Source organism: Onychostoma macrolepis, chromosome 02 (genome assembly GCF_012432095.1).
Source record: "Onychostoma macrolepis isolate SWU-2019 chromosome 02, ASM1243209v1, whole genome shotgun sequence".
Classification (NCBI taxonomy): domain Eukaryota; kingdom Metazoa; phylum Chordata; class Actinopteri; order Cypriniformes; family Cyprinidae; genus Onychostoma; species Onychostoma macrolepis.
The window spans coordinates 7,838,626-7,866,313 of NC_081156.1; the positions used below are offsets into that span (position 1 = coordinate 7,838,626).

General features: G+C 37.0%; 1 protein-coding gene across 3 annotated transcripts in view; it reads left to right on the top strand.

The window, feature by feature from the left end:
• LOC131553523 (adhesion G protein-coupled receptor L2-like) overlaps positions 1-27,688 on the top strand; it is a 129,267-nt gene that overhangs the window by 56,042 nt on the left and 45,537 nt on the right. For all 3 annotated transcript variants that reach the window (XM_058798266.1, XM_058798252.1, XM_058798261.1), the window contains exons 5-8: positions 730-1,530; positions 19,440-19,724; positions 22,104-22,207; positions 22,749-22,934. In XM_058798266.1, the coding sequence (XP_058654249.1) occupies positions 730-1,530; positions 19,440-19,724; positions 22,104-22,207; positions 22,749-22,934 (1,376 nt within the window). The remainder of the gene's footprint in view (positions 1-729; positions 1,531-19,439; positions 19,725-22,103; positions 22,208-22,748; positions 22,935-27,688) is intronic.

The following is a 27,688-nucleotide window of genomic DNA, read 5'->3' on the forward strand; positions in this document are numbered from 1 at the left end:
GGAGAGAGAGGCCGACTGTCTGTAGCCATCTGCATGTGATATGCTGTTCACCACAGACTTTGCATTTCCAACTGGTTCAACACCAACCAAAGACGGGCGCGTTTGGCAAAGGCCTCGCTCTCGTATTCGTTCCTCAGTGACATGAGCGAAGACTCTTTCCTTTGGCTCTCATCCTATCTGTCCTGAACAGCATTGTCATCCTGTTCCCTCGACCTCTGTGTCCTTTCCTCCCTCCTCTCATGTGTCGTCGGTTCTTTCCTCAGACATAATCCATGTATGTTTGTTTACTTTCAAAGGTATGGCTTTTGCGACCAATCCGACAAACCCTCCCCATACTGTTGACGTAAAAGAACCATGAACGTAGATATTCCAAAATGAATGTTATCTGTCCATTAGCGTTGTTTCTCTCATCTATTTTCATTTACAGGACTTTTTTGCCGTCCTCTTTTTCCCTCTTGTCTGTTCCTCTCAGTTAAACTTGTTTGAGAACAATCTCAGGGAGCAAGGCCACCTCAAAACAGAGTCTCACTTAACCTCTCGTTTTCTTTCGACTATGCACGCAACACCAGTTATCACACTGCCAAAATGAAAATGTGGTATATTAGCTTCTGAAATCCATGTTTTACTTACACATACCCAAAGAATTGGACCTAAAGTATGCATAGAAGGTCATTGTAGAGTGCATTCCTGGTTCGTTTTCTAACTCTAGTTCTTGACCTTTCTTCCCAGTTTTTATTTGCCCTGGGACTCTGAAAGCAGTAGGAGATCCAGCCTTTGTCTTTGAGGCGGAACAGCAATCTGGAGCTTGGTGCAAAGACCCCCTGCAGGCGGGGGACAAGATTTACTTCATGCCGTGGACTCCGTACCGCACCGACACGCTCATAGAGTACGCCTCACTCGACGATTTGCGAAGTAGTCGTCAGACGACTACCTACAAACTTCCACACCGCGTTGACGGAACCGGATTTGTGGCCTACGACGGGGCAATCTTCTTCAACAAGGAACGCACGCGAAATATCGTCAAGTTTGACTTGCGGACTCGGATAAAGAGCGGGGAGGCCATAGTCGCCAATGCCAACTACCACGACACCTCGCCGTATCGCTGGGGTGGAAAAACGGACATTGACTTGGCTGTTGACGAACGGGGACTGTGGGTTATCTACGCTACCGAACAGAATAACGGACGTATCGTCCTCAGCCAACTCAATCCTTATACTCTTCGCTTTGAGGCCACTTGGGAGACCGTCTACGACAAACGCTCAGCCTCCAATGCCTTCATGGTGTGCGGTATTCTTCACGTGGTCCGTTCCACCTATGAGGAGAATGAAAGCGAGGCCAGTAAGAGCCAAATTGACTACGTGTATAACACCAAACTAGGGCAAGGGGAGTATGTCAATATCCTCTTCCCTAACCAGTATCAGTACATCGCAGCTGTGGATTACAACCCGAGGGATAACCAGCTATACGTGTGGAATAATTTTTACATTCTGCGATACAATCTGGAGTTTGGGCCACCCGATCCAGACGAAGGTAAGACTCATTATGGTCTTTGTGGAGTCTGATTTGTCTGCAGAGCGTAGGCTGTTATGGATAATTTAGTTTTAATTTTGAGTACTGTAGAGAGTCCTCTAAACCAAAATAGCTGAAGTGCATGGGATTATTTTTTTTTGTGTGATTGTCGCAGTGACTGCTTGTGAAGGCATATTATGGCAGTGAGCCAAGCAAGGCTCTTGTTCGCTCGACTCAAGTGGCTGATGAGTCTTTGCAGTCCTGTTCCCTTCTATTTTTTCCCGTAACCCTGTAAATCTCACCCATAAACTCAGCCCGGGAGCTGCAGGGGATCTTCACAATTCCCAAATTTCACAAAAGCATCTGAGAAGCCTAGAAGGAAATTATCTCAATTATCTTGTTTTAATTGATATCTGATTAATTTCCTAGAGAATGGGATTTCCAATAAATTTAGACAATCTCAATATCACTTTGTGTGTGGTAAAGGAAAATGCATAGCATGTGCATGAAAAGATGCAATCATCATTGGTTACAATAAGGCTCAAGGAATGACAGCACTACCAAGCGTAGACCTCTAATTGCACAGTATGTGTTATGCCTAGCTTTGACCCCGCTTAAGAAAATCTATAGTCTCAGCTAGTTGTCTTTGCTTTCTCCAGAAATGTTTTAAAGCAATAGTCATTGCATGACCAAATGCATGTATCATTGCCTCACAACAAGGCTATAGAAATGACTTGCCAGAGGAGAAAAGATCAATCATCAAGAGCCATTAATCGTGATTGTGAGCCATTAGACAACATTCTTCTGTTTGCAAGAAGAATAATTATACAGAAACCTGTTGTTATTTCTGTGCCAATACCCTGTGCATGCAAGAGTGTATTTTATGAGCAAAAAGGCGCAAACATGTAAATAATTATTGTATTGTAAAACCATGTATCTTTTTGCAAAGAAGGGCAATGTGTCACTTTGTTTCTAAAACAAATGTACCCAGTCATCAATATTTTCCCCTCATCCCTCATAGGCTGAAAATCTGGTGCAAAAGCTAGGCGCTGTTGAGCATGTGAGCAGTGAAATCTCTGAGCACACAGAGTATGTATGAGGAGAGAAAGCCAGTGAAATCATGAACATGTACTGCAGTCACAGAGATCTCAGAATTGTGTTCAGATGTGGACATCAGCACATTTTTTTGATGAACATTTCTGTTAGAATTAAATGCTTAAAACTGAGTTCCCACGTATGTAAAATACTTTTGTGAGCTCAAAATATCCCCTTGTGTGTGCAGAGTTGTGGCACAAAAATAACTCCATAAAAACAATGGTAAGTGGTGGCACTGGTGCCTGCTGTGCTTTAGCAGCACTACCCCTTTTGACTAGGTCTGATTGTTTCCATTTCTGTCTGCTGTCCTCAGCTGTGTGCATGCAAAGGTCGAGCCTTGAAATTCCAAGATCCTCTTTCCCCCCCTTCAAGCCACAATTAAGCCGACACACCAAATTTTAACTGGCCCACCATGCATGATAGGGAATGCATGCGTTCAGCCTATTTTCACTCTGGCAGTCACATGTAAATGTAATTAACATCTGAATGATCATAATTGCCGTTAGTGAGTGATCAGGGCAGTGCAGCAAATTTGGGATGGTTTTGAATTGCCATTGAGAAGCCAGTGGTTTTGTTGAGTTTTTTGTTTGTTTTTGCCATACTTCAATTTACTAAGTTAAGTCTGCAGTATTAATTTAACTTTTGAGCTATTGGGTCGAATTTCACAGGAAATTCCAGGCTTGCTTCATTCATTCTTGCATGTTTACATCATGTCTTTAAACACTTGTCCAGCTGCTATATCCCGTTTTTGGTTGTGGAGTGGTTGTACCTTGTTGCTAGATTAATAGTGTTTTTGTGTAGCATTTGAACTAGTTAGTGAGCTGGCATTTAACGTGGTTATACACAGCAACCTGCATTGACCTCTGGGAAATCAGCTTTGGTCAAAACAAAGGGACCTTGAGCTGTGGTGGGTCTGAAAGTGACAGAGACCATGACAATACAAAATCTGAACCACAGACTCAGAAATGATACTTGCAGTACCTGCCAAACATATTGATTCCCATGTTTATTTTTTTCCCCAATAATCCACACTTTCTTTTAGAAAGCTTTAGAAAGTTGATCTTAAAATAATAATAATACTAATTTTACTAATCTTAATTTACTAAATGTAAATCTGATTAATGAATAAGGTTAGATTTCAGTTTAAAGAATAAATTTGAATGTGAAAAACAACCAGATTTTGAATAAATCAGGTGAAGGATTCAATGACTCACCCATAAAGATAGTGGCTCACTTTATTTAATTGCTTTTTTATTTTATGATGATCTCTGAGGTCCTGTTAATGTTCATTTATGCCACCTCAGAGCTGCATGAAAGAGCTAAGAGTAAATGCACCTAAATGCCCCTTCAGATGCTGCTTCTGTGCCGCCTCTGCAGTGCAAAGATGGCTTTTGTTGATGCTGATTTTATTTGATTGGTAGCAGCCCTATAGTGTTTTATTATCTAATTTAATTAAATTAAATGTAAAAATTTGACAGATGACGGATACATTTAATAAGGTTATAGAAAGCCATTATAAAGGTAAAAAATGCCCCTGGAAATCAATTTAAGGGGGCGAAAAGTCTCCCTTAATGGGAATGTTAATTTCCGTCACTACTGTGGTTATAAAACCAGAGCTTAAACTAGGACATCTGCTGTGTTAATGAAAGTATAATTAGACATTCCTGTTCACAGTAGCACAGCTTTACATCAGTGAGCTTGTGCTGAACATACACAAAGCACTTGTTTGTTGCCATTAAACCTCCGGTAATTTAATGTTAAATATATAATATTTATTCTCTAACTGCTCAATATTAAACTGTTATATTTCAGTTCTCAATGTTGATTCCAATAAAATATCTTTCTTAGAAAGAAAATGTAAATAGTGTCTCTTTAGCGGGAATGAAATCTCTAAGCCTGATCTCTGAGCGCAGAGATAAAATCAGTTGCTTGCATTAATATTCACAGGGAACGCAGAGAAGCCCCACAGAAATACCTGCCCGTAAAGCATCCGTAGAATTTACACCATCTGAAACTGATGACGCGAGATGCGTCTATGGGAGCCATTAAATCTCATTACCAGACTTTATGAGCTGCATATTAAGCCTCAACGGTGAGTTGTACTCTGGGTAATTACATGTTAGCACAATTTCCAGCTTTTAAAAGAGTACCAGGGACACCGTTGTGCTCTTTAACTGCTGTAGCAACACCCTGAAATGCTGCTGCGAGTCGAGGAACAGAGAGTGTTAAATCCTTCGTAATAATCCTCCTTTACAATTCTTATAATTCCATGAGGGCACAGACCGATATGAAACACGTCTGATTTATAAGCGAATCAGTGTGAAATGAGAAGCGTGCTATTAAAAAGGGGCTCGAACAACAATAGAGAACTGAGCTTTCCCATTGTGTCAAACTTGTCAATATATACAACAAAACTTCTGTTTATATTGCATTTCTAGCTAGAAATCATCTCCTGTCATTTCACACAAATTTGTTTGCTAATGAAATCTGTAATGTTAGCGAGCAAGTCTTAGTGCTGTTGTTGTTTTCAGTGTTGAGCCTTCATAACAAATTTGAAATGAAAATGCGTCTGAAAGGTCTGTTCAAATCAAGACTGACAAAAATATATTGGGCTAAATGAAGAACAAATGGACCTTAGTGTGTCTAATTTGACATTCTCTTTGTCTTTTCTAAATCTGTTATTCCAGTCTATTTTTTAGTTATTTCAAGGAACGAGTGAATCAGCATGTCTTGATTGTCAAAATTGAACAAATTGTTGGAGCCAGATGCACTTTTTAATGACATAATATTAAGACAAAGCACAATACATGAGTAATACATGAAACACAAATATGGATATACTGTATGAACATTTGCCTACTGACAAAGCAAAGTTACTTTGTACGGTGAGCATGTCAGTTTTTTCATATATCAGAGCAGTTGGTGGCACAGACTAAAAACAGTACTGATGACTTGTCCACAGTAGAGTTTGGATGGGTACATTACATCCATTAGTACATTATTCCAGGTTAAAGGTTCGTGTTGCACTCTCTATTGTACGAGCAGGAATTTTGTGCTTCTTTCAACCTGATGCATATTCGTTCCACTCTGGTGTGAAAAGACCATTCATCTGCCATTTAGCTCCCTCATTTTTCACTTCACGTTTGGTGTGGTAGGCCTTGAAGCGATACTCCACCCAAACATGTATGTGACTCCACCCAGATGTATGTGACTTTCTTCCTTCTGTGGAGCACAAAATGGAGATTCTCCATATAATGTCAGTATATGGATCCCTGAAAGTTAAAGTTTCAAAAACCACATAAAAAGAAACTACGTAATCCATACGACCCCATTAGCTGGTTTAAGCTGGAAGAAGCTGGTTTTAGCTGGTCTCCCTGCCTTACCAGCTAAAGAAGTGGTCAAAACACCTTTAAAACCAGCCAGCTATGACCAGCTATATCCAAGGTTAGCAGGGCACTTGATGAATCATTGTCTTCTGAAGCAAAACGATAGGTGTGTTTGAGAATATGAATATGGTGTGTTTGAATACAATAGGTGTGTTTGAAAATATGAATATGTTTTTAAGCTATAAACAATCGTTTTCAAGTTTAGCAGGTCACGTTTAATTTTGTTGTTGTTGTTGTTTCTCATCATAAGAAATTGATTTATCAACTGGGGACGTATGGATTAGCCTACCATCATTTCCATTGCATTATTTTTCTGTGAAACTCCATTTCTATTCCACAGAAGAAAGGAAAGTCATGTGCATCTGGGATGGCATGAGGATGAGTTAATGATGAGACAATGTTCATTTTTGGGTGGAGTATCTCTTTAATGGGCATTTACGGGATTCTCAAACTTGGAAGTCGTCGTAGTTGCATAAACTTCTATAATGGTGAACAGGAGACTAATTTTTTTTTGCATTCCCATTTTCTCCAACAGAAAAATTCCATGATAGCGTTTTCCATGAAGGATTGATTACAGCTGTCTGATGAGAGAAAGATGTCAAATTTGCCATCACTCCCTCAGCTGTTGTATTATAAACACACTTGCAGAACTGTTTTTTGATACCAAGGTAGTATATCGCAAAGTATAGTCATTATTTTATTTCAAATATGAAAATGTAAACCAAACGTTTCTAGATGGAACTGTGGAAATGCATCATCACAGTTGTTAAACCATGTTTTTTTTTTTTCCCTCGTTGAATGTTATGTTACAATCAATGCATTAATCTCCAGATGTCAAATGAGTTGTGAGCATCACTTCACATTAACTGTAAGCACAGAACGAAAGAGTCTCATGACTCATCGGTGAAGCATTATATTCAGAAAAGAGAGCAAGTCAAAAGGAACTAAATGCATTTTTAAACTCTCATTGATGGCTCTTTCTTGAAAGAGAAGCTACTAAGAGTCTAATAAAATGCATTAAATCCTGACACTTTAACTTCTCATTTTGACAATTTAAAGCCATTTTAAGTGATGCACACGGACCATTTGGTCTTTAAAACGTAAAAATCTAGAATCCGATGAGGCAATAACTGCTAGGACTTTTCAGAGGTAAAGAGGAAGAAATTGAATGTAACCTCAGAACTTAAATTGATCTGAGTGTAAAAGATGTAAAATGAATAGTTCCTATAGGCACAAAGAGCCTATAGCTACCACTGAAATGACACTTGTTTTGTTCATTTTGTTTTAATACATAAAGTCATAAAATATAGCTTACTTAAAGCCAGTTTTGGTGCATATCAGCTTAATAAGAGAATACAATGTGGTTTTGAAGGCCACTGTCCTTTGGGAATATCTCACAAGGGTGCCTCTGTGTGTTTTGAGTTTCAACATAACACATTTTGAGTTGAATCGAAGCATTCGCAGCAAACAGAACTGAGAACAGCGAGCAAGAAAAAAGGGAGTATTGTTCTGGGTTTTTTTCCCCCCTCCGCCTCCTCACTGTTTGCCTGTTTTTCATTCTCCTGCTTCACATTCGCAGTGTATTCCTAGAGGCAGTGTCAGTCCCGAAGTTAATAAGCCACATTTCCACTCTCTTTGGTCTTTAGCACACATACATCAGCGTTTCTAAATGGAGTCTCTGACTTGGGCACCAATCCGTCTGGTTTTTATGTGCCTGCGGCTATTCACGGGGACTCACCAGTCAACCTGCTAATGCTGTCGTTTAGCAATGAAGCGTTTGACACCTGTTAGTCTGTGGTGATAAGTGGAAATGTAATGCCTGTGTGGGGTCTAAAGCTTTAAATCTTTGAAGAGATTCTACAAAACAGGTGTTTCTCTTGATGAACCAGCTCATAAATCAGACTGAAGCGCCTGGAACGGTTTGCGGCTCGAGCATCACAGATCACAACAGCAAATTGTCATCACCCCCAAGCAGGCATTAATTAAAAATCATGCCACAGTTCATCAAAATGACGTTGTGCATAGTATGTAATATCTTTAATCTCCTGTCGTGGAAGCCATAGGTAACTGTGGAAAGGAACAAAAAACTCCATTTCATGTTGGATAATGGAGAATAAAAACACGAGGAGGCCAGTTCTCTTCTGGCAGCAGTGTTGGGGAAAGTTACTTTTAAAAGTAATGCATTACAATATTGCGTTACTCCCTTTTTATGGAAAGTAATGTGTTATGTTACTTTTGCGTTACTTTTTCTCATCTGGGCTGGGCTTGCTTGTTTGTTTTCAAAATAAATAAAAAAATATATTTTTTGGCAATTGCAAAAGCCCTTGCACACCAAAAGTGAAATGAATAAGCCTCAGGCTGAAGAAAATGTAAATTCACATCTGTACTGTAGAGGGCGCAGCTCAAACAAACCTTTCTGCTGTGCTGCCATTCAATAAATGGAAAAAACTAAGCAACTGGTGTTGCTTATTTGACAAAGTTCTCAGATATTTTCTTGTAAATTTAAAATGAATGTAAGTTACTTGAAAAAGTAATCTGATTGCGTAAACTGTAATGCATTACCCCCAACACTGTCTGGCAGTAAAGTCCAAATGTAATGTCAGCAATTAAGTGGATACATTACTGCATTTATTGAACTGTAAAATTAGAGTGTAAGTGTTTTTGAGGTCCATTTAAGATTGAATGATAAAGCTCAGGTAGATCCGGAAGCAGTAGCAGTTTATCTCTACAGTATGTGGTCTATTATCAACGGCTGAAGAGATGCAGATGTTAATCTACTGAATGTTTCCCATTGGTTGCTTGGCACAGGTTGCAATTTGTAGACGTTGGACAGCAACATCAATCTGTGCTGGATCTGGCAGGCTCTAGATCCCTTAGTATAAGTAGGATGAGACTAGTACTTCAGATTGTGCTTTGCTATTGGTTTAGTCAGATAGAAAGAAGATTAATTAAGTTTAATTGTTGTTTTTTTAAGCATCGCTATTGCAATCGCTCATACTTAGGATTAGGGATTTGAAGCAACTTGTGTGACTTTTATTATAAACTGCATATTTAATAGGGCTGCCCCAACTAAATATTTTTCAAGTCAACTAATATTCATTAATTTAAGCCATTAGTCAACTATTCACATGTGTATATTAATTTAATTATTAAATACATACTAGGGGGTAGTATGTAACATGTATTTAATTACTTAAAGTGGTCATATGATGCTATTTTAAAGATCATTATTTTTGTGCATTTCGTGTAACAGAATATGTTGACATGCTTTAATGTTCAAAAAACACATTATTTTTCAAAAACTGTACATTATTGTAGTTCCTCTATGCCCCGCGTCTCTCAAACGCATCATTTTCTACAAACCCCTTCCTTCAGACAAGCACAGTCTGCTCTGATTGGCCAGCTGACCCAGTGCATTGTTATTGGCCGACATGTGGGGGCGTGTTTGAATGAGGTGTTTTAGCCCGGTCTGGATCAGTCTTCTCGTTTAGATAGAATAAATCCTCTTGTAGATCTTATACATGCACAAACAGCTACATAACACACTAAAGAAAAGGAAAACAAGAAATCGCATCATATGACCCCTTTAAATACATACTACATACATATGAAATACTAGGGTGGCATTTCATATATAGCCTATTTTAAATGATAAACCATATTTGAGGTCGAAGAATGATAGGCCAAAGTTTGGATTTCCTTCTCAATATACTGTAATTATCTGAAGCACCAACCGTTAATGATCTGTCTGTCATGGACACAGACTTTTTTTTTTTTTTGCGACTAACTGACTAATACAATTTTAGCCAACTAAGCCTCTTCACATTGACTAACGTTTAGTTGAATATTAAGGGGGGAGCCCTACATATTTCATAAAACTTTGGAAAAGATTGGACACATACTTATGAATTATTAATTTCTTAGCATCTGTGATTGTCAGTGGTTCTAAAAGGAAGTTTCCAGATGGACTAAAACCCTATACTCTTGTGCGAAGTGTCTTTTCCCTCAGATGACCTGATAGAGTCCTCGTCCGTCTCAATCACACATTACTGCTAGAGATGTCAGGGAAGTTGACTCTCGGTCAACAATGGAAAACCGATATTCAGTCATTTAATCAATAGTGGAGCTGAAACCCTACAGATAAACTCTCCCTTGAGGGCTCTTAGGAGCTGCATGGACTAGAAAATGCCAGGCTAAGAGACATTTGAAGAAACTATTGATTGTAAATGTACAGTAAATGTGTCTGAAATGGAAAAAAAAAAAAAAAGTATATTCAAACCACATTTTTCATATTGGCCCAAAGCTGTGATCATTTACACCAACATGCATGTTGATGCAACACACAATCACCAATAGTAGAATCACTTCTGCATGCTTATTTATTTATTTTTTTAACTTGGTGTTTGTTGGTCTTTTTGTTCTGTTTTGATGCAATTATATTTTTTAAACCTTGAGATCTTGGAAGCACCAAAGAATTGGCACTTTGGTCCTCCCCAGACAGCACAAACACATGCTGATCCTAAATTACTGTTTTGACACCACCGGCATGTAATAAACCCACCTCCAAATGGCAACCAGCAGAAAACTCCAGCTGGAGGAAACTTTGGACAAAGACTACATTTGCATTTGGCAACTCCTGCTTTTAGCCTGATAGAAAGGAACTGACACTTGTTAGCCAGTCTTTTTTTCTTCAGGTTTTATTCAGTGAAGCATCCAGAGCAGTAATAAGCACAAGTCAGCGTCAATTATGTGACAGATTTGTTTAGCAATCTCACCACTTTTCCTCTTGAAATCCCAATTTCTCAGCAGACCATTCAGGATTGCTCTTCTCTCTGGAGTCATGTTATTCTTAATCGTTGTGAGCTGTTGAGTGCTCTCGTCTTTGATAGGCTATACGTCCTTGCATTCTGATTTCTCCGCTGAGGGTGATTTCAGTGACACTGACTGAAATGACAGCTAATTGAGGCTACTTTTCCTGAAAGCTCTGATGGACAATACTCTGATTCCTCCTCCTGCCAGGCGGTGAAATTGCCTGGCATAATAAAAAGAAAATTGTAGAGGTATGAGCCAGGAGATGTCAAAATAAAGCAACGAGGCAGGCTCAGCCATTGACAAGCAGTTTACCTCTGTATTTATTTTCTCTCACTCGTTTGCTGTCTTTGTTTTCCACTTCGCCAAAGAAGAACATTTAAGTGGACACAAGGTGAGTGCAGTTGGTACAGGGCTGCTGAGAGGTTAAGAATTGAATGGTTTCACAAATAAAGCATGCTTTCGATGGCATTTTCTTTATCTTACCTCCGTATGATGCTTAGTAGTGGTTATACACGCAGCACTGCTTTGTGTACAGAGGCACCCGCTTTATTTCAGCTTTTCCATAAGTGCCACCTACTGTCAGAGACTGAATTTGCACTTTCATTCAGCCCATCTGTTGGTTTTTGTTATAAATTATATGTAACATCATTTATTAAAATGAAATGTAAGGTACTTTTTGTTTTCATCAAAACTTGTATCATTTGAACGGTTGTTTAAACCATAGTTTTCATTTTCCTTTTACAGTTTAGGATGCTACTATGGACATTAGTGGTTCACCGATATATTGCCAAGGCCGATATATATCGGCTGATATTTGGCTTTTTACAATTTTTTTAATTATCGACGTAGGCCAATAGTTTTTATTTATTTATTTATTTTTTTTATGTTTGGCTGATATACCAGAAGTGGGACTTTTATTTTGATGGAATTGAGAACATTGAAACATTACGAGAACTGTAGGGGAAAATATTCCACCCCTGCTTAAAATTTCCAATCAGTATTGAATTCCAATCTTATTGAAATGACTGGAATTCACAGAACAACATTAACATTTTTTTGAGATGTTAACAGTTATGTACAGGTTAAAAACAATAACTGAACTCTCGTTCCATTTCCCTTTTTATTTTTTTGATTTATAAAGCAAAGTTGAACCAATGTCACAAAATTTGTAAATGCGTAAACCTTGAATTGTGACTGTCTGGAGAGTATGTGTCCATGTAGTTACATTCTAAGCATTTCATTATTCATGTTAGGCGTTCAAAGTCATGTGTTAGGTATGATAATTCAAAATAAAACCTAATGAAATAAAAATCATATGAAGTGCCATTTCAACTCTGTTCAATCACCTCTGATGTTTCTGAGTTGTTGTCTATCAGAGATGTGTAAGTGTATGATTCTTCAGTTTAGGAACACAAAAGTGTTATTCACCAGCAGAGTGGTCACAGCTGGAGTTTGGGACTGAAAAGTGAGAATATGAATGGTTAAGAAATGAACAAACAAGTTAATTGACAAAGTGAATAAGTGACCATGACTGGCTGAGATTTAGACTTTATTTGCTACTAAACCCAACACCAAATTTACACTAAATTTATTTCACGTACTAAATAAAAAAACTCACTAGGGCAATGGTAAAAAAACCCTTTTGGAGTATGAACTAACTCAAGGATTAGGTTAGGACGTCTGCAACATCCAAAAAAAAAAAAAAAAAAAGAAGCACCACATTAGGAAACCATTGCAAACTGAACCGCTTCCATACCGCAAGGGTTTATGCACAATATTGGCTTAAAAATCAGTCACAGATGCATACTTTGAAAATCCACTAGAAATAGTACACTCTCTGAGTACCTTTGACATAGTTTTCACTCTACTATGCTTTATTTCAAATCTAGTGTGCTCTTTAGGAATAATATTTATTCACATTTAGCCTATATTTGTTCAGTGTGAATTGAAAAATGTGTGATTGTGAGTGAACGGTCAACAAATTAAGACATTAATTAACAGTGAACCTGTTTAATTATGCTGTGTCTGCTACTTCAGAGATGGCAAATATTGTCTCATTCAACCATAAACAGAACACGCTTTCCTGTTGTATTAGCAGTTTTGAGAGTCCTCCTCCTTTTTGGGTATAAATTCAGAATAGGCAGTGATTTGCCTCATTTAAAAAATAATTAATAATATTGTATTATTTATGTAATATTTGATAGTACAATTAGATTTAGATCAGCAGTCTAGAAAAATATAAGCTTATTTCTGAATATTTATTGAATTAAGCACCTTCAGAGTTTACAGTGTTGCAGCTCTGTTAAATGGCCTAATGAGTCCATTGTACTAGACTAATAAAATAAAAAATAATAATTTTTTTTTAAAAACGACTTCTAACTCTAAAATGAAAATGAGAAAAATATGCGAATGTATATGATTTTCACAACAGCATTTTTCTGTGGTCAAAAAAAATACACCAGCAGCATAGAACAACGCTCTTAGTAAATAAAAAATGAGTTATTTAGTTTTTTAAATAGAATCATTTAACACTGAAATAGATCGATGGACGGATGCTGTCTTGCCTTATTGTTTATGAAGAAGAAATGAAGCGTGACTTTGAAATGTCAACCAGAAACGAGGTCTATGAAATGTCTGACCTTCTTAGATTAAGAACACTAGCAACAGCTAATAGTTATTTAACACTAACATTCCATGTTGTGTATAGTTTGAATACATTTTCTTTATTTTATTTTTTTATCATATACTGTATGTAGTTTTCTATTTTTGCTGTTCGATATGTTTTACTTGTCTTTCTGCACTGCCTTGTTTTCAGAGTTGTCCGATCCATAAAATTTGACTGGACTGTTTGCATTATGCATTAAAATAGAATGATATTGTTATCTTACCTCAAGGCTACAAGGGAAATTTGTAACATTCATCATGTTTACAGTGAAGAGTAAAAAAATGCATTGGTAACATTGTGCATCAGGCTGTTTTTACACAGATTTTCTTCAGTCTTTGATACATATGACAGTAAAGGTCATTGCACATTGAGTCTGAATTTTTCGCACGTTAAAAAATAAATACGACCTCATGTTGTGTCAATCACGTTTACACACTGCCTTCAAAACTTTCGTCTGTCATAAAAAAAATTTGATCAGGTTTGTTTTTCTGCGTTTTCGCATCCGTAACAAGCATTTTGATAGGAAAGGATGACGAATAGGGAAAATACGAAAAATCGCATACGAATATTTCAGACTCAGTGCGCAAGGACCTTAAGACTGACTGATCTCAGATTGAGACGGTGAAGAGTACAGCTGCTCAGTACAATTGATTTAACTTTACATTTACAATCACAGTATTTCTGTGAGCATTGTGATCCTTCCTTGAACTTGCCTAAATTCTTGTTTGGTGGTTTAAAGCAAGGATTCACACCAGACTTTCACTGCAAAACAGAAGAATAAGGACTAAATCCTCCTCAGAGCCAGTTTTGTGTACACATTTCCGGAATAATCTCCCCGCCGTATCATCTTATTACTGTAATGCAATGATTCTCTTGGGTTTCATTTCATCAAGTCACATTATATTCCCACCAAGAAAGGAGATGAAATGTGTGAAAGCCAATGCAGGCATGTGTTGTCCCTCTATGTTGACGCATAATCTGGTCCTACATCCACATTTAATGCTGTAGTCTTCAGAAGTACTGTTACTTTATTACCAAATCAATGCAAAAGTAAAAATCACTGTAGCAATAGTGTCATTCTGCAGCATCAATAGTATCCACCTCAATCAGCGGTGCTAATTTACATTCTGCTATAGAAGTGTTTTCCCGTTCAAATCCCCTACGTAGGCAGCATTTATGCTGTCTGTAATGCAGTACATACTCCATACATGAAACATGCTGACTGATACGCAGTACTGGATTGTAATTACATGTAATCTGGATTACGTAATCAGATTCCAAAATTTTTTGTGGATTACATGATTACATCCTTTTTATGGATTACATGATTACATATTATTCACACTATGGCAGTAAATTATCCATAAAGTATTGATTCTCTTCAATTCTTTTTTTTTTTTTTTTTTTAGTTTTCCTTTCTAAATTAACCTACCATTTATATAAATTCCAGTTTTTGTGTAATTGCACATGCCATCTATTAGTCATGTGGCTATGATTGCATAGAAAATGGATGCATTTTAATTAGTATTTGAATTATCACTCATTGAATCATTTAACCATGTATAATTATGCCTTTGGATTTTGCTTTTATCTTTAAAACATATTAAAATGCTAAAATTCATGTCATTTACAGCGTAATCCACACATGCGTGCCAAACTGACTGCATTAGTATGGCGAAGTTTTAGTTTGGTGAATTATATGTGTATTTAAATGAGCTTTTGTACAATTTTTTTAATTGTTAACGTGACTCAGTTTCAGAAATATTCCTGGTCTGATCAGTTACCACACATGAGGGGCATTTGTAATGCTATAAAATTCCTGCTCGTAATTTTAGAAACACTCCAATAATGAAAACATTTGGGATTCTACGTCTGTATTGTATTGTTTAATGCATTTTATGATATAGAAAACAGAGATTGGAATATATTTTCTGTCTCTTTTTTTTTTTTCTCCAGTATGGTACACAATAATCATTCAAGTCTGTGATAAACACAAGCAATCTAAGATTACCTAATATGTGTAATTCAGATTGTAACTAACTACAGTTTTGTCATGTAATTTGTAATCAGTAACGGACAACAATCTACCCAGCACTGCTGACGGGTGACTGTTTTTAAATGCTCACTTGCATATGTGCTTCTGTTTTCTGATGAACACCCACAGTGTGTGACTTTATGCAACTGCATGTTACCGGGAAAAATGCTTTTGCATTTCGCAGTGTTTGTGTAGTGCAAAATGAATGTAAACAGTCAGTTATGTCTTAAGGGATTGTAAACAGATGGGACAAAATTACTGATGTGTCAAAATAGATCATTAGTGCATTAGTGTAGTAAATGGAGCCTATTAGACTTGCTGCTGTCTATAATGTCATCAATAATCATCAAACAGCAATAAAGCTGAGAAAAAAAAATGACTTACTGCTCTTGTCTGGAAAACTTTAGTAGCTTTATTAAATAAATCCTCTACAGTTAGATTCTCAAAGCACTTATTTGTTTTTCTTTATTACGGACTATTTACTTGTATGTTTTGAAGCTATATTTAGTAAGTTGGAAATTACTTGACTACATTAAATTGTCTTTATTTATTATTAGTTTTTAGCTTTTCATTTAGCTCAAACAGTAAAGCGGATCATAGGTTTGATTCCCAGCGAAAGCCAGAACTCAGTAAATGTGTACCTTTTCAATAGCATTGTTTTTTTTTTTTTAAAGAACAGAATAGTTTTAACTGAATTTGTCTATCTTTTACTGATTTTTAAGAGTAAATTAGATAAAAAAATAAAAATAAATAAAGTGCCTTGTATGTTGAGTAGTAAACAAGCATTAAAATATCTGTTTTTTAAAACAAGCATTACAATATAATTTTATTTGATTAATTTTGCTGATGGATAAAATGGATCATGACAGTCTGTCAAAGTGGCAAATAATGTTTATGGCGTAACCTGTAAGTGTTGTAAATTTGGTCAGGTTTTTAATCATTTTATTGCAAGTTAATCTGCATGGAAGGTTGGCACAGAGAGTAGTTTGTGCTACAAATACATTTTCCATCTTGTTAGATTTTAATCTGTCAGTAAATATCGTAACTTTTGCTCTTTGTGTTGTGACATTCACATCATTCCAGAGCTTTGGTGGCAAGAGCTCTTTTAGTATGATCAAGCGTTGTTTCACGTTGTTGGTTTTGTGCTTTGGCATCCCTTTTTTCTGTTTTTTACTGTGAGAGTGCTGCTAAAGTTTAAAAACACAATAAACCAGATCTGACCTTATTTATTTTATCTGTCAAAATGATGGAAAGTGCTTTGAATTATCTATTAATGTTCTTAAAATTTAGTACAAAACACACTTTAGCCTCTGTCCTCAGCTTTCTAAAATCTACTCACAATGAAGCGTTAAAGCTTTTGGATGTTTGATATGACACACACACAAAAGCTGAAACCTTGGTCTTAGTGGCCCGTGGTTGATTTTGTTATTGTGATTACATTATAATGTTGCGAATAGAATGATAACCAGCAATTCAACTTCCTTCATTAGCATTCATCATGGATCACCGTACAGAACGAGCACTGAATCTACTCAATATTACAACATGCTGCATTTGATTTCTCGTGAAGGGGAATGAAGCCCTAAAGCACATCTTTTTAACACGTTAACAACAGACATGTATTGGTTGCATATTGTTGAGAACAATGTCATCCATTCTTTTGAATACTAAGAGTCAAGTGATTAGTTTTTGCTACACTTGTCAAAAGTTGGAAACATTTTATTTGATCAAAAATGTGAAATATTATTACAATTTGAAATAAGTATTTTCTATTTGAATATATTTGAATATGTAACTGATTCCTGTGATCAAAGCTGAATTTTCAGCATCATTACTCCAGTCTTCAGTCTCATGATCCTTGTTTATCAATTTAATGCATATTTGCTGAATAAAAGCATCATGTTCTATTAAAAACATGCACATACACACATTTAATTGGTGGTACATCATGGTTTCTGCATAAATATTGGGCAGCACAGCTGTTTTCAACATTGATAATAATCAGAAATGTTTCTTGAGCAGCAAATCAGCATATTAGAATAATTTCTGAAGATCATGTGACACTGAAGACTGGAGTAATGATGCTGAAAATTCAGCTGCGCATCACAGAAATAAATTACATTTGAACAGATATTCACATAGAAAACAGTTATTTTAAATTGTAATGGTATTTCTATGGTGTTTTTACTGTATTTTTGATCTAATAAATGCAGCCTTGGTGAGCAGAAGAGACTTTAAAACATTTAAAAATCGTAGTGTTTTGGCAAGTACTGTATGTGTTTAATTCTGCTTCCCTGAATGCCGCCGACTGTCGGGCTGAACGTCTCAGCGTCTTCAATCATGGCTTCACCGAAAAGACAACTGAGCATTCAGAACATGTTTGTCCTTGTATCTCAGAGAGAACAAGATGGTGCGCAGCCTCTTTATATGCATGACGTGACAGACAAGTGAAGGGCGGGACTTATGCACCATCTGCCAATGATTTTCTTCAGGCTTCAGCAGTGGCTGAAATGAAAGGCAAAAGAAATATTTGATTCTGAGCACATTCATATCTTGTGATATTCATTATTATGGATGATTTCCATGTAGTCTCTGCTCTGTCTGATACAGGAGCACACAAACACAGAGGAGAATTCAAAAACACTCACGGATTTATACATGAGAGCGGTTCAGAATCACTCCTGGACATGTTCATATTCTCGCTTGCACTCCTTTGGGTTTTTACAGATTAAATACACTGCAAGACATTTTATTTATTTATTTTTTAAATCTATCTATCCATCCATCTTTCTTGCCGTTTATCCTGTATGGGGTTGTGGGAGTGCTGGGAACTAGCCTGCGTCCCGCGCTGAAGGCAGAGAAACAGTCTGGGAAAAGTCCATCACAGGATACACACACACACACACACACACACACACACACACACACATGTACGTTTATGGGTAATGTATCATCTCCTTTTCACCTGTATGTCTTTGGGTTGTGAAGGAGACCGAAGGCTACACATGGAGAACATTAGGGGTGTAATGAATCGCTCAGTTCACAATATTATGAATTTGACAATATTTTGGAATAAATAAATAAGTAAATAAGAGAGTAAATAAATAAAATGATTAAACTTAATAATAAATTAAAGCATTTTTATTTCCCAAAACATGCACTAACATGTAGCAGCAATGTTTATATACTTATCTATTAATATTCAAGTTAGCATTTTATATTTTTCAGTTTTAATTTTAATTTGTTTAAATATTTATAATTGGATGAACGTTTTTCCATTTAATATTTATATTTTATTTCAGCTCATTTCTTAACAAAACAATTGTAATGTTTTCATTTTAATTTAAATGTATCAATTTTATTTATTTTTTTATTTTTAAATGTGTCTAGTTTTTAGTAATCTATTTTTTTTTTATTAATTTTGATTTCAGTTTAAATTTTAGTTAAGTTTTAGAATATCAAATGTAACTAAACAAAAATGAGAAATGTTGCTTTGGCAACAAATTTTATTTATTTATTTATTTATTCTTTTATTTTAATAATTTTATGGTCACACTTTATTTTACGGTCCAATTCTCACTTTTAACTAACCATTAACTATGACTTTTGCCTCAATAAACTCCATACTCAATATTTACTCAGTAAGGTAGTTGTTAAATTTAGGTATTGGGTTGAATTAAGAATCTAGAATATGGTCATGCAGAATAAGGCATTAATATGTGCTTTATATGTACTAATAAACAGCCAATATGATAGTGGGAATAGGCTTTTTATGGTTTTAGTTGTAATTGACTGTAATAACCCTGGCCGTCTCAAATTTGTCTCTTCTGACCACCTGTGAGGGTTTACATCGCAAACTATGTCTGTGTTGATAGAAAGCAAAATGAACTGTCTGTCTTCTCTGCCTATTGAAATGATCTCTCTCCTGTTCCCACAGTACCGACTGTCTCTGATGACGTTACATCAACGGTGCAGCCTAGAAGATCCACACCTCCCATCAGGACCACCGCTATCAGCATCACCCAGAGACCTGCACTCAACATCACCGTCACGCCCGACCCGGCAGCTGTGGACCGCCCCGCCCCGCCGCCAGACCCCAGCGCCGTCAGCCCGCCCCCCTCCAGCAGACGCTTCTGCGACGGGACGGAGAGGAGAGGCATCTCCTGGCCGCAGACGCACCGAGGAGCCACGGTGGAGCGGCCTTGTCCTAGAGGAACTCGGGGTGCGTCCGCACTGGAAACAGGCATTTGAATTATTTCTGCAATTAGTGTCAGGAATCTGGCTGTCATTAGTGTAGAAGTGACACGTGTGCTGGTATCCGGCATGTGGCATTTCTTATTTGAATGGCATCCATATGGAGACGTCAAAATGATCTGCAAGATTTGCATTCCGTAGCTGAGTTAATATGGAAATGTTATGTAGTGCAGTTTGTAATAGAAAATGTTTTCATATCATAAATATTTTATTAAAAACTCCAACAGATTTAGTCTTAATTAAACACTTTCAAAAGTTTTATGGCCAGTTTTACTAAACAGGGCAAATTAGTGTTAAGCCCAGCTCACACTGTGCGATTTTAGCCACGATTTGGCCGTCTGAGACAAATTTTGAAAATCCTAAAAGATTCCTATAATCCTAGGCTAAAATCTGGATTCTTTGATTGCTGGTTTGACTTGTTCACCGACAGCTGATTAATGGCAGTCATGATCAAATTTGACCTGGCAGTGTCAGACCACACTATTACACTGTTCTTCTTAAATACGCCGCTATTGTCACCATTCATATACTTTTCATGATAGCCAACAACATTTATCCGGACAAGTTTTCTTGTGCGCACCAGTTTTTAACACATCTTAACTGTCGTACAGTCTGACAATAAAGGGACAATAAAGTTCACCGAGAAATGAAAATTCTGTCATTAATTACTCACCCTCATATTGTTCCAAACCTGTAAGACCTTCGTTCATCTTCGGAACACAAATTAAGATATTTTTGATGCATTCTGAAAGCTTTCTGATCCTCCATAGACAGCAATGATCTTTACACGATCAAGGTCCAGAAATGTAGCAAGGAGATCGGTAAAATAAACCATGTGACATCAGGGGTTCAACCGTAATTTTATGAAGCTACGAGAATACTTTTTGTGCGCAAAGAAAGCAAAAATAACAACTTTATTCAACAATTCGTTGTGCGTATTTGCGTGATGCAGCTGACACAGAACAGCATACGTTGTTTACGTTCAGTGGATAGGCTCAAATGGCGCTATAGGGTGATGCGGAGGAGACGAATTGTTGGATAACATCGTTATTTTTGTTTTCTTTTGCGCACAAAAAGTATTCTCGTAGCTTTGGAAAATTATGGTTGATGTCACATTATTTTACCTATCTCCTTGCTATGTTTCTGGGCCTTGATCGTGTAAGGATCATTGCTGTCTATGGAGGGTCAGAAAGTTCTTAGAAAGAAAGAAATTAATGACAGAATTTTCATTTTTGGGTGAACTATCCCTTTAATGACTACTGAGATCCCACAGTGTGACATGATCATCATGTTCGTACAGTCAGACAAGCAACAATAGTAAAGGACTATTGAAAATTGTACAGTGTACGCCCGGCTTTAGAGCGCAATTCCAAAACAGCGTCGGTGGGCGTGGAAATTTCTGCGGGTGATTTACTGACAACACGCAAATTAAAGAACACGGACGCAATATCTCATTTCCATAATGACCAACGCAATCTACCAAGCGCAGCGCAAATTAGCGTAAGGATATGTTCGGATTCGGATAATGTGTTCTGGCATTTCAAATCAATTAATAAGTGTGGAAAAATGTCTCCTCCTAGCAACAAATGCAGCCATTTCAAGCACAAAATAGGGTCCCACTTTATATTAGGTGGCCTTAACTACTATGTACTTACATTTAAAATAATAATTTGATACAATGCAGTTATTGTGTACATACATGTTTTTACATTGTACTTATATTTTTAAAAATACCAATATGTAATTACATCTGTAATTAATTTCTGTAATTACATTTATAATTACACTGGTGACCCATCCCTTACACCTTAACCCACCCTTAAACCTACCCAGACCACCAAACCTGTCCGTAACCTTACCTGTATCCCACCTCAATAGCAGCAGAAGTGTTTTGCAATACAATATGAACACAGTAAGTACACTGTACTTATTTTTTCCATGTAAGTACATAGTAGTTAAGGCCATCTAATATAAAGTGTGACCCAAAATAGTTTAAGACATGCTTTTTACGTTAAATAGTGACACAGTAATTTGACGAGCGCAAACATTAGTAAATCACGTTACATGATTCATTTGAATACTCTCCTCCCATAAATTTAGCGTCTGAAAGGGAAACTCCTACAAATGCATATTCAATAAGGTTTTTTTATTGATTCTTCACTGCGCATCTTCAGTAAATCCTGACAGTACTATTTTAATGGCAAAAGACAGTTTGCGCTGGCTCAAGCTGTTAGTAAATCTGGCCCTTAATCTTAGAATGAATACGTTTATGATGTAAATGAGGACCTTCACACCTGTGCTGTCCTTAAAGTCAGCGTTGAACAGGTTTCCTTCTGTCGTTCTCCAGGAATCGCTCTGTTCCTCTGCACATCTGCCGATGGGATCTGGAGTCCCAAAGGTCCTGATCTCAGTAACTGCACGTCTCACTGGGTGACACAGGTGGCACAGAAGGTGAGTCACAAATAGTCGCTGTAATGTAAATAATAATTTCTATAGCACTTTTCACATTGTTGCAAAGCAGCTTTACTGAAAATCATGTTAATGTTAATTTTTATAGTTCATGCCCTATAGTCTCATTTAGCAGATTAGAGCCGAGTGATCATATACGTAGGTGCATTTTGCAAACAACAACAACAAAAATACAGTATAGTATATATATGTGAATATCTGTTAAAATGTAATTGATTGCTGTGATCAAAGCTGAATTTTCAGCATCAGCAGTGTCACATGATCCTTCAGAAATCATTCAAATATGCTGATTTGCTGCTCAAGAAACATTTCTTATTATTATCAATGTTGAAAACAGTTGCGCTGCTTCATATTTTTATGGAAAATGTAGATACACTGCCAATATTCAAGACTTGGTGCAAAAATAAGTTAATACTTTTATTCAGCAATAATGCATTTCAACTATACATATATGAACTTTCTATTCATGAAAAAAAAAATGTATCATGATTTCCACAAGGATTGATTTTGGCTTTTCTTCCAGATCCGGAGTGGTGAGAATGCTGCGAATCTGGCGAACGAGCTGGCGCGTCACACTCAGGGTCCCGTGTACGCGGGCGACGTCAGCTCCTCTGTGCGGCTCATGGAGCAGCTGGTGGATATACTGGACGCTCAGCTGCAGGAGCTCAAACCCAACGATAAAGACACGGCCGGACGGAGCTTCAACAAGGTACAGAACACTGCATGCCCGGCGACAGCGACTGTGATTTATGGATGTTTTTTTTGTTGGATTTGATAAAGTCTGAAGGTCATTGCACACCTGAGTCTGAAATGTTTGCTTGCGTTTTTCCGTTTTTTCGTTTTTTCATATTCCTCATCCTTTCCTATCAAAATGCATGCTACGGATGCGAAAACGCAGAAAATCGAACCTGCTCCAATTTTTTTTTATGACGGACAAAAGTTTCGGAGGAAGTGTGTAAACGTAACAAAACGTGAGGTCGTATTTATTTTTTAACATGCTCAGTGTGCAATGACCTTGAGTCTTCAAGTCCTAAAAACGTCAACAGTTCTGGTTTGACAATCTCTTCAGATTTGTCATGGCAAATTCAGTGACCAGCAAAAGTTCATTTATGCTTTGAAACTTTAAAGGTGCCATAGAATGGAAAACTGTATTTACCTTGGCATAGTTGAATAATAAGAGTTCTGTACATGGAAATGACATACTGTGAGCCTCAAACACCATTGTTTCCTCCTTCTTATGTAAATCTCGCGAATAAAGAAGACCACTGAAAAATAGGCGAATCAGAACAGAATACCGACTGTGACGTAACAGTCAGGATCACTAATAGTTACGCCCCCAACATTTGCATAAACCCGCCCATGTTCTAGGCCAGCCGCCAGTCGAACCATCAGAAGTTCTGCAGGTATTGTGAAGAAACAAGCGAGGACAACAGCGAAAATGGCAGACCATGGAAATAAATGTTATGTTCCAGGCTGTGCAGGGGATGTGAAGTGCAGGGATGGGTTGGTGTCTGTATTCAGAAAGGCACGGAAAGCAAATAACGCGGTCTAATAAAATAACGCGAGCCACTAAAGGAACATGGTTAGCTCCTTTTTAGCGGAAGCCTGTTACATTACAGTACATAAGATTTCACTTACCACATAAACAGAGTAAGGAGAGATGCCTGAGGATGACGGCGAATGATGTACAGATCCTGAGCACCACTGACAAGCATCTGATCTCGTGAAATGTGTGATAAGTACTGCCGCTCCATAGTATAAACAGAGTTTGTGCAATTGCGAATCTCGAAAGCAAAAGTGAAAGTAAAAAATTTTTTTCAGTTTCAGTGCCCAGCATATTAATAGCGGCTCCCTGATGCCCGCATTTTATATACAGTTTAATTACCCAACAATATAACTGCGAGAGAAAGTATTGAAATATATATTTTTCTCCCTGTGTTTCCATGTGAGCTACTGAAATGAGCCGCACTGTGAAACAGCCAATCAGAGCAGAGCTTAACATTATTATTCATGACCCTTCCAAATAAGCCAATAACAGACCATTTCATTCTAGGGAGAAATCCTAGGGTTGTAAATGCACGTGTAAAAACATTTCCTTACCTAAGCCACATACCTTCTATGTAGATATCAGAGAACAATTTAAAATATTGTTTCAATGCATTCTATGGCACCTTTAACAAAGTTGATTAGTGTGAGAATACCAGTCCCTGTTGTTAGTTTATGTGTCATTTCTTATTTTGAATCAAGCCTTTACAGCATAGCCACCAAGGCTTATATTGCAATTTATTTTATTTTATTTTATTTTAGTAATTCTCTGCATGGTAGAATATAGGTTTGTATATTAATTTATATTAAGTATTTATATAGAATATAGATTTTTCAAGATACCAAAGCCTTCAATCAAATATCAGGCAAATATCAGGCTCTCTACACATTACACATTTTGCCAAGATCAAATTATCTGAATTATGTACTATCCACCTTTCTTGGATAATTCTGTACTATTACTGGATGTCAGAAAACCTGTTACTTTATGTATAAAAGAGCAACCTTTGAGTAAAACATTTTTCCTCATGTGGAAATTGTGGGGAGCAGATTTAAACAGAGGTGACAGTGAAATTCAGCATCATTGCATCATTCAGGCTTACAAAAACAGCTTGGCCCAAAGCACCACAAAAATAACAGGAATTGATATGTATGCATACATACACACACACACACACACACACACACACACACACACACACACACACACACACACACACACACACACATACATATATATATATATGTGTGTGTATGGAATATGTAGTAACGAGTAGTTTCAAATGGAGTAAAATGTGTAGTATTAAAAATAGTCTAAAATTTCTTAAATGTTACTTTCCTTATTGTAATGTTATAATATTACGACTTTAATCACATAATTATACTTGAACTTTATTGCTATGGTGGTATTCGTGTCATTTTGACATCATTTTTTTTAAATATTACTGCTTTAATCTGGTAATGTTGTAACTTCATTTAGTTAATTCCAGTAAAAGGCCTATTTTGAAAATTAAATGTGACCCTGGACCACAAAACCAGTCTTAAGTGTCAATTTTTCGAAATTGATATGTATACATCATCCGAAAACTGAATAAATAAGCTTTCCATTGATGTATGGTTAGGATCAGACAATATTTTGCCGAGATACAACTATTTGAAAATCTGGAATCTGAGGGTGCAAAAAAATCAACATATTGAGAAAATCGCCTTTAAAGTAGTCCAAATGAATTCTTAGTAATGCATATTACTAAACAAAAATGTCATTTTGATATATTTACAGTAGTAAATTTACAAAATATCTTCATGGAATATGATCTTTACTTAATACACTAATGATTTTTGGCTTAAAAGAAAAATCTATCATTTTGACCCATACAATGTATTTTTGGCTATTGCTACAAATATACCCCAGCGACTTCAGACTGGTTTTGTGGTCCAAGGTCACAAATTATTCCAATATCACTATGAAAATTAAACTTTGTTCTCAAAATCTTCTTCTTCTTTCTTCTTCTTCTGGCAGCTGCCGTTGAGTTTAATGGATTTTCTGGATTCATTTGAAAGCATGCTCTAACGTTTCCATCTCCATATTTCCCTCCTCAGCCAGTGCCTTATAGAAGAGAGATGCACATTCAAAGACATTTTTAATTGAAATGGGGTTAATGGACATCCTCTACAGTGTCCTTTTATACTCTATATAACCTCAGCTTTGAATATATACAGATATTTCTTCAGCTATAGGCACTTTTTGCCCTGTGGACTTTCAGAAATAAAGAACACACTTTTCAAGCTCAGTAATAGGTTATGTAAGTTGTCTAATAACAATGACAACAGAACGATATATGGAAATGTATTTCTCTCTGTAAAGGTCAGTTTCATAATCTGCATTCTATGTATTCTAAATACAAGCAGGAAGTAATATTTTGACACCTTTTGTTTACAATCACTGGAACATAAAAGTGCCCGTAGTTGAAGCAACACACATACATGATATGACTGACACATAGGCTCTTATTTGTTCTCTTTCTCTTTTCTTCTCTCTCTCTCTCTCTGTGTGTGTGTTGTTCCTAATCTTCCGTCTTTGTGTTTGAAACAAAAACAAAAAAAAAAGCGTCAAAAAAGAGAGAGGACTTGCAGGGCCTATATGAAGGTATATATGGACACAATCCCAAAATTCCCTTCACCTGCTCTGCTGCATGCAGCTTGTTTGTCTGGCTGGAAGTCCATCTGTCTGTTGTTCTGCTGAGTCTGTCTTCCTGCTGATACGCGACTCTCTTTTAGGGCAGTTCTGCCTCTGTGTCTTTCTGTTCTGTTTTGTGTTGCTTTCACCATCCTCCTCTTTTCTGTTCACCTCCTCCTTACCGCTTGTCTGTCTTAAAGCAGTAGTTCACCCAAAAATGAAAGTTTGCTGAAAATGTGCTCACCTTCAGGCCATCCGAGATGTAGATGAGTTTGTTTCTTCATCATTTGCTCAGCAAATGGATGCTCTGCAGTGAATGGGTGCCGTCAGAATGAGAGTCCAAACAGCTGATAAAAACATCACAATAATCCACACCGCTCCAGTCCATCAGTTAACATCTGGAGAAGACAAAAGCTGTGTGTTTGTCAGAAACAAATCCATCATTAAGACATTTTTAACTTTAAACCATTGCTTCTGGCTAAAATACGAGTCCATAATCCATAATCACGCTTCCTCCAGTGAAAAAGTGTTCTGGTCTGAGTCAGGAGAGAAATCTGCACAGATCAAGCACCGCTTACAAAACAGTCCAAAACAGCTCTAAACAAATATGTGGCTGGGTTTTGATGTGAGAGACAACAGGAGATGGACTTTTTCACTGGAGAAAGTGTTATTATGGATTATGGACTCGTATTTTAGCCAGAAGCAACAGTTTGAAGTTAAAATGCCTTTATATAATGGGTTTGTTTCTTTTTCTCAAGATGTTAACTGATGGACTGGAGTGCTGTGGATTATTGTGATGTTTTTATCAGCTGTTTGGACTCTCATTCTGACGGCACCCATTCACTGCAGAGCATCCAATGATGAACAAGTGATGTAACGCAACATTTCTCCAAATCTGATGAAGAAACAAACATATGGTCATATGTCTTAAATGACCTGAGAGGGTGAGCACATTTTCAGCAAATATAGATTTTTGGGTGAACTATTCATTTTACTGTACACTCTGCTTTCCTGTTGATTCGGAGTAATTGGATTTCTGGCTGGTTTCTGCTCATCTTTCTGTCTGCTGTTGTTCTTTGTCTGAGTAATTGACATCCTGCAGTCGTGATCGCTGGGGTCTGTCAGCTGATCGTGTGATCAAAGTGTATTTGCGCTCTATTCCTCACCTGCTTCAGTCTGAGCAGTTCACGTTGCGGTTTTGTCCTCTTGCATTTCTTTAATCTTTTATGCATATCTCTGCT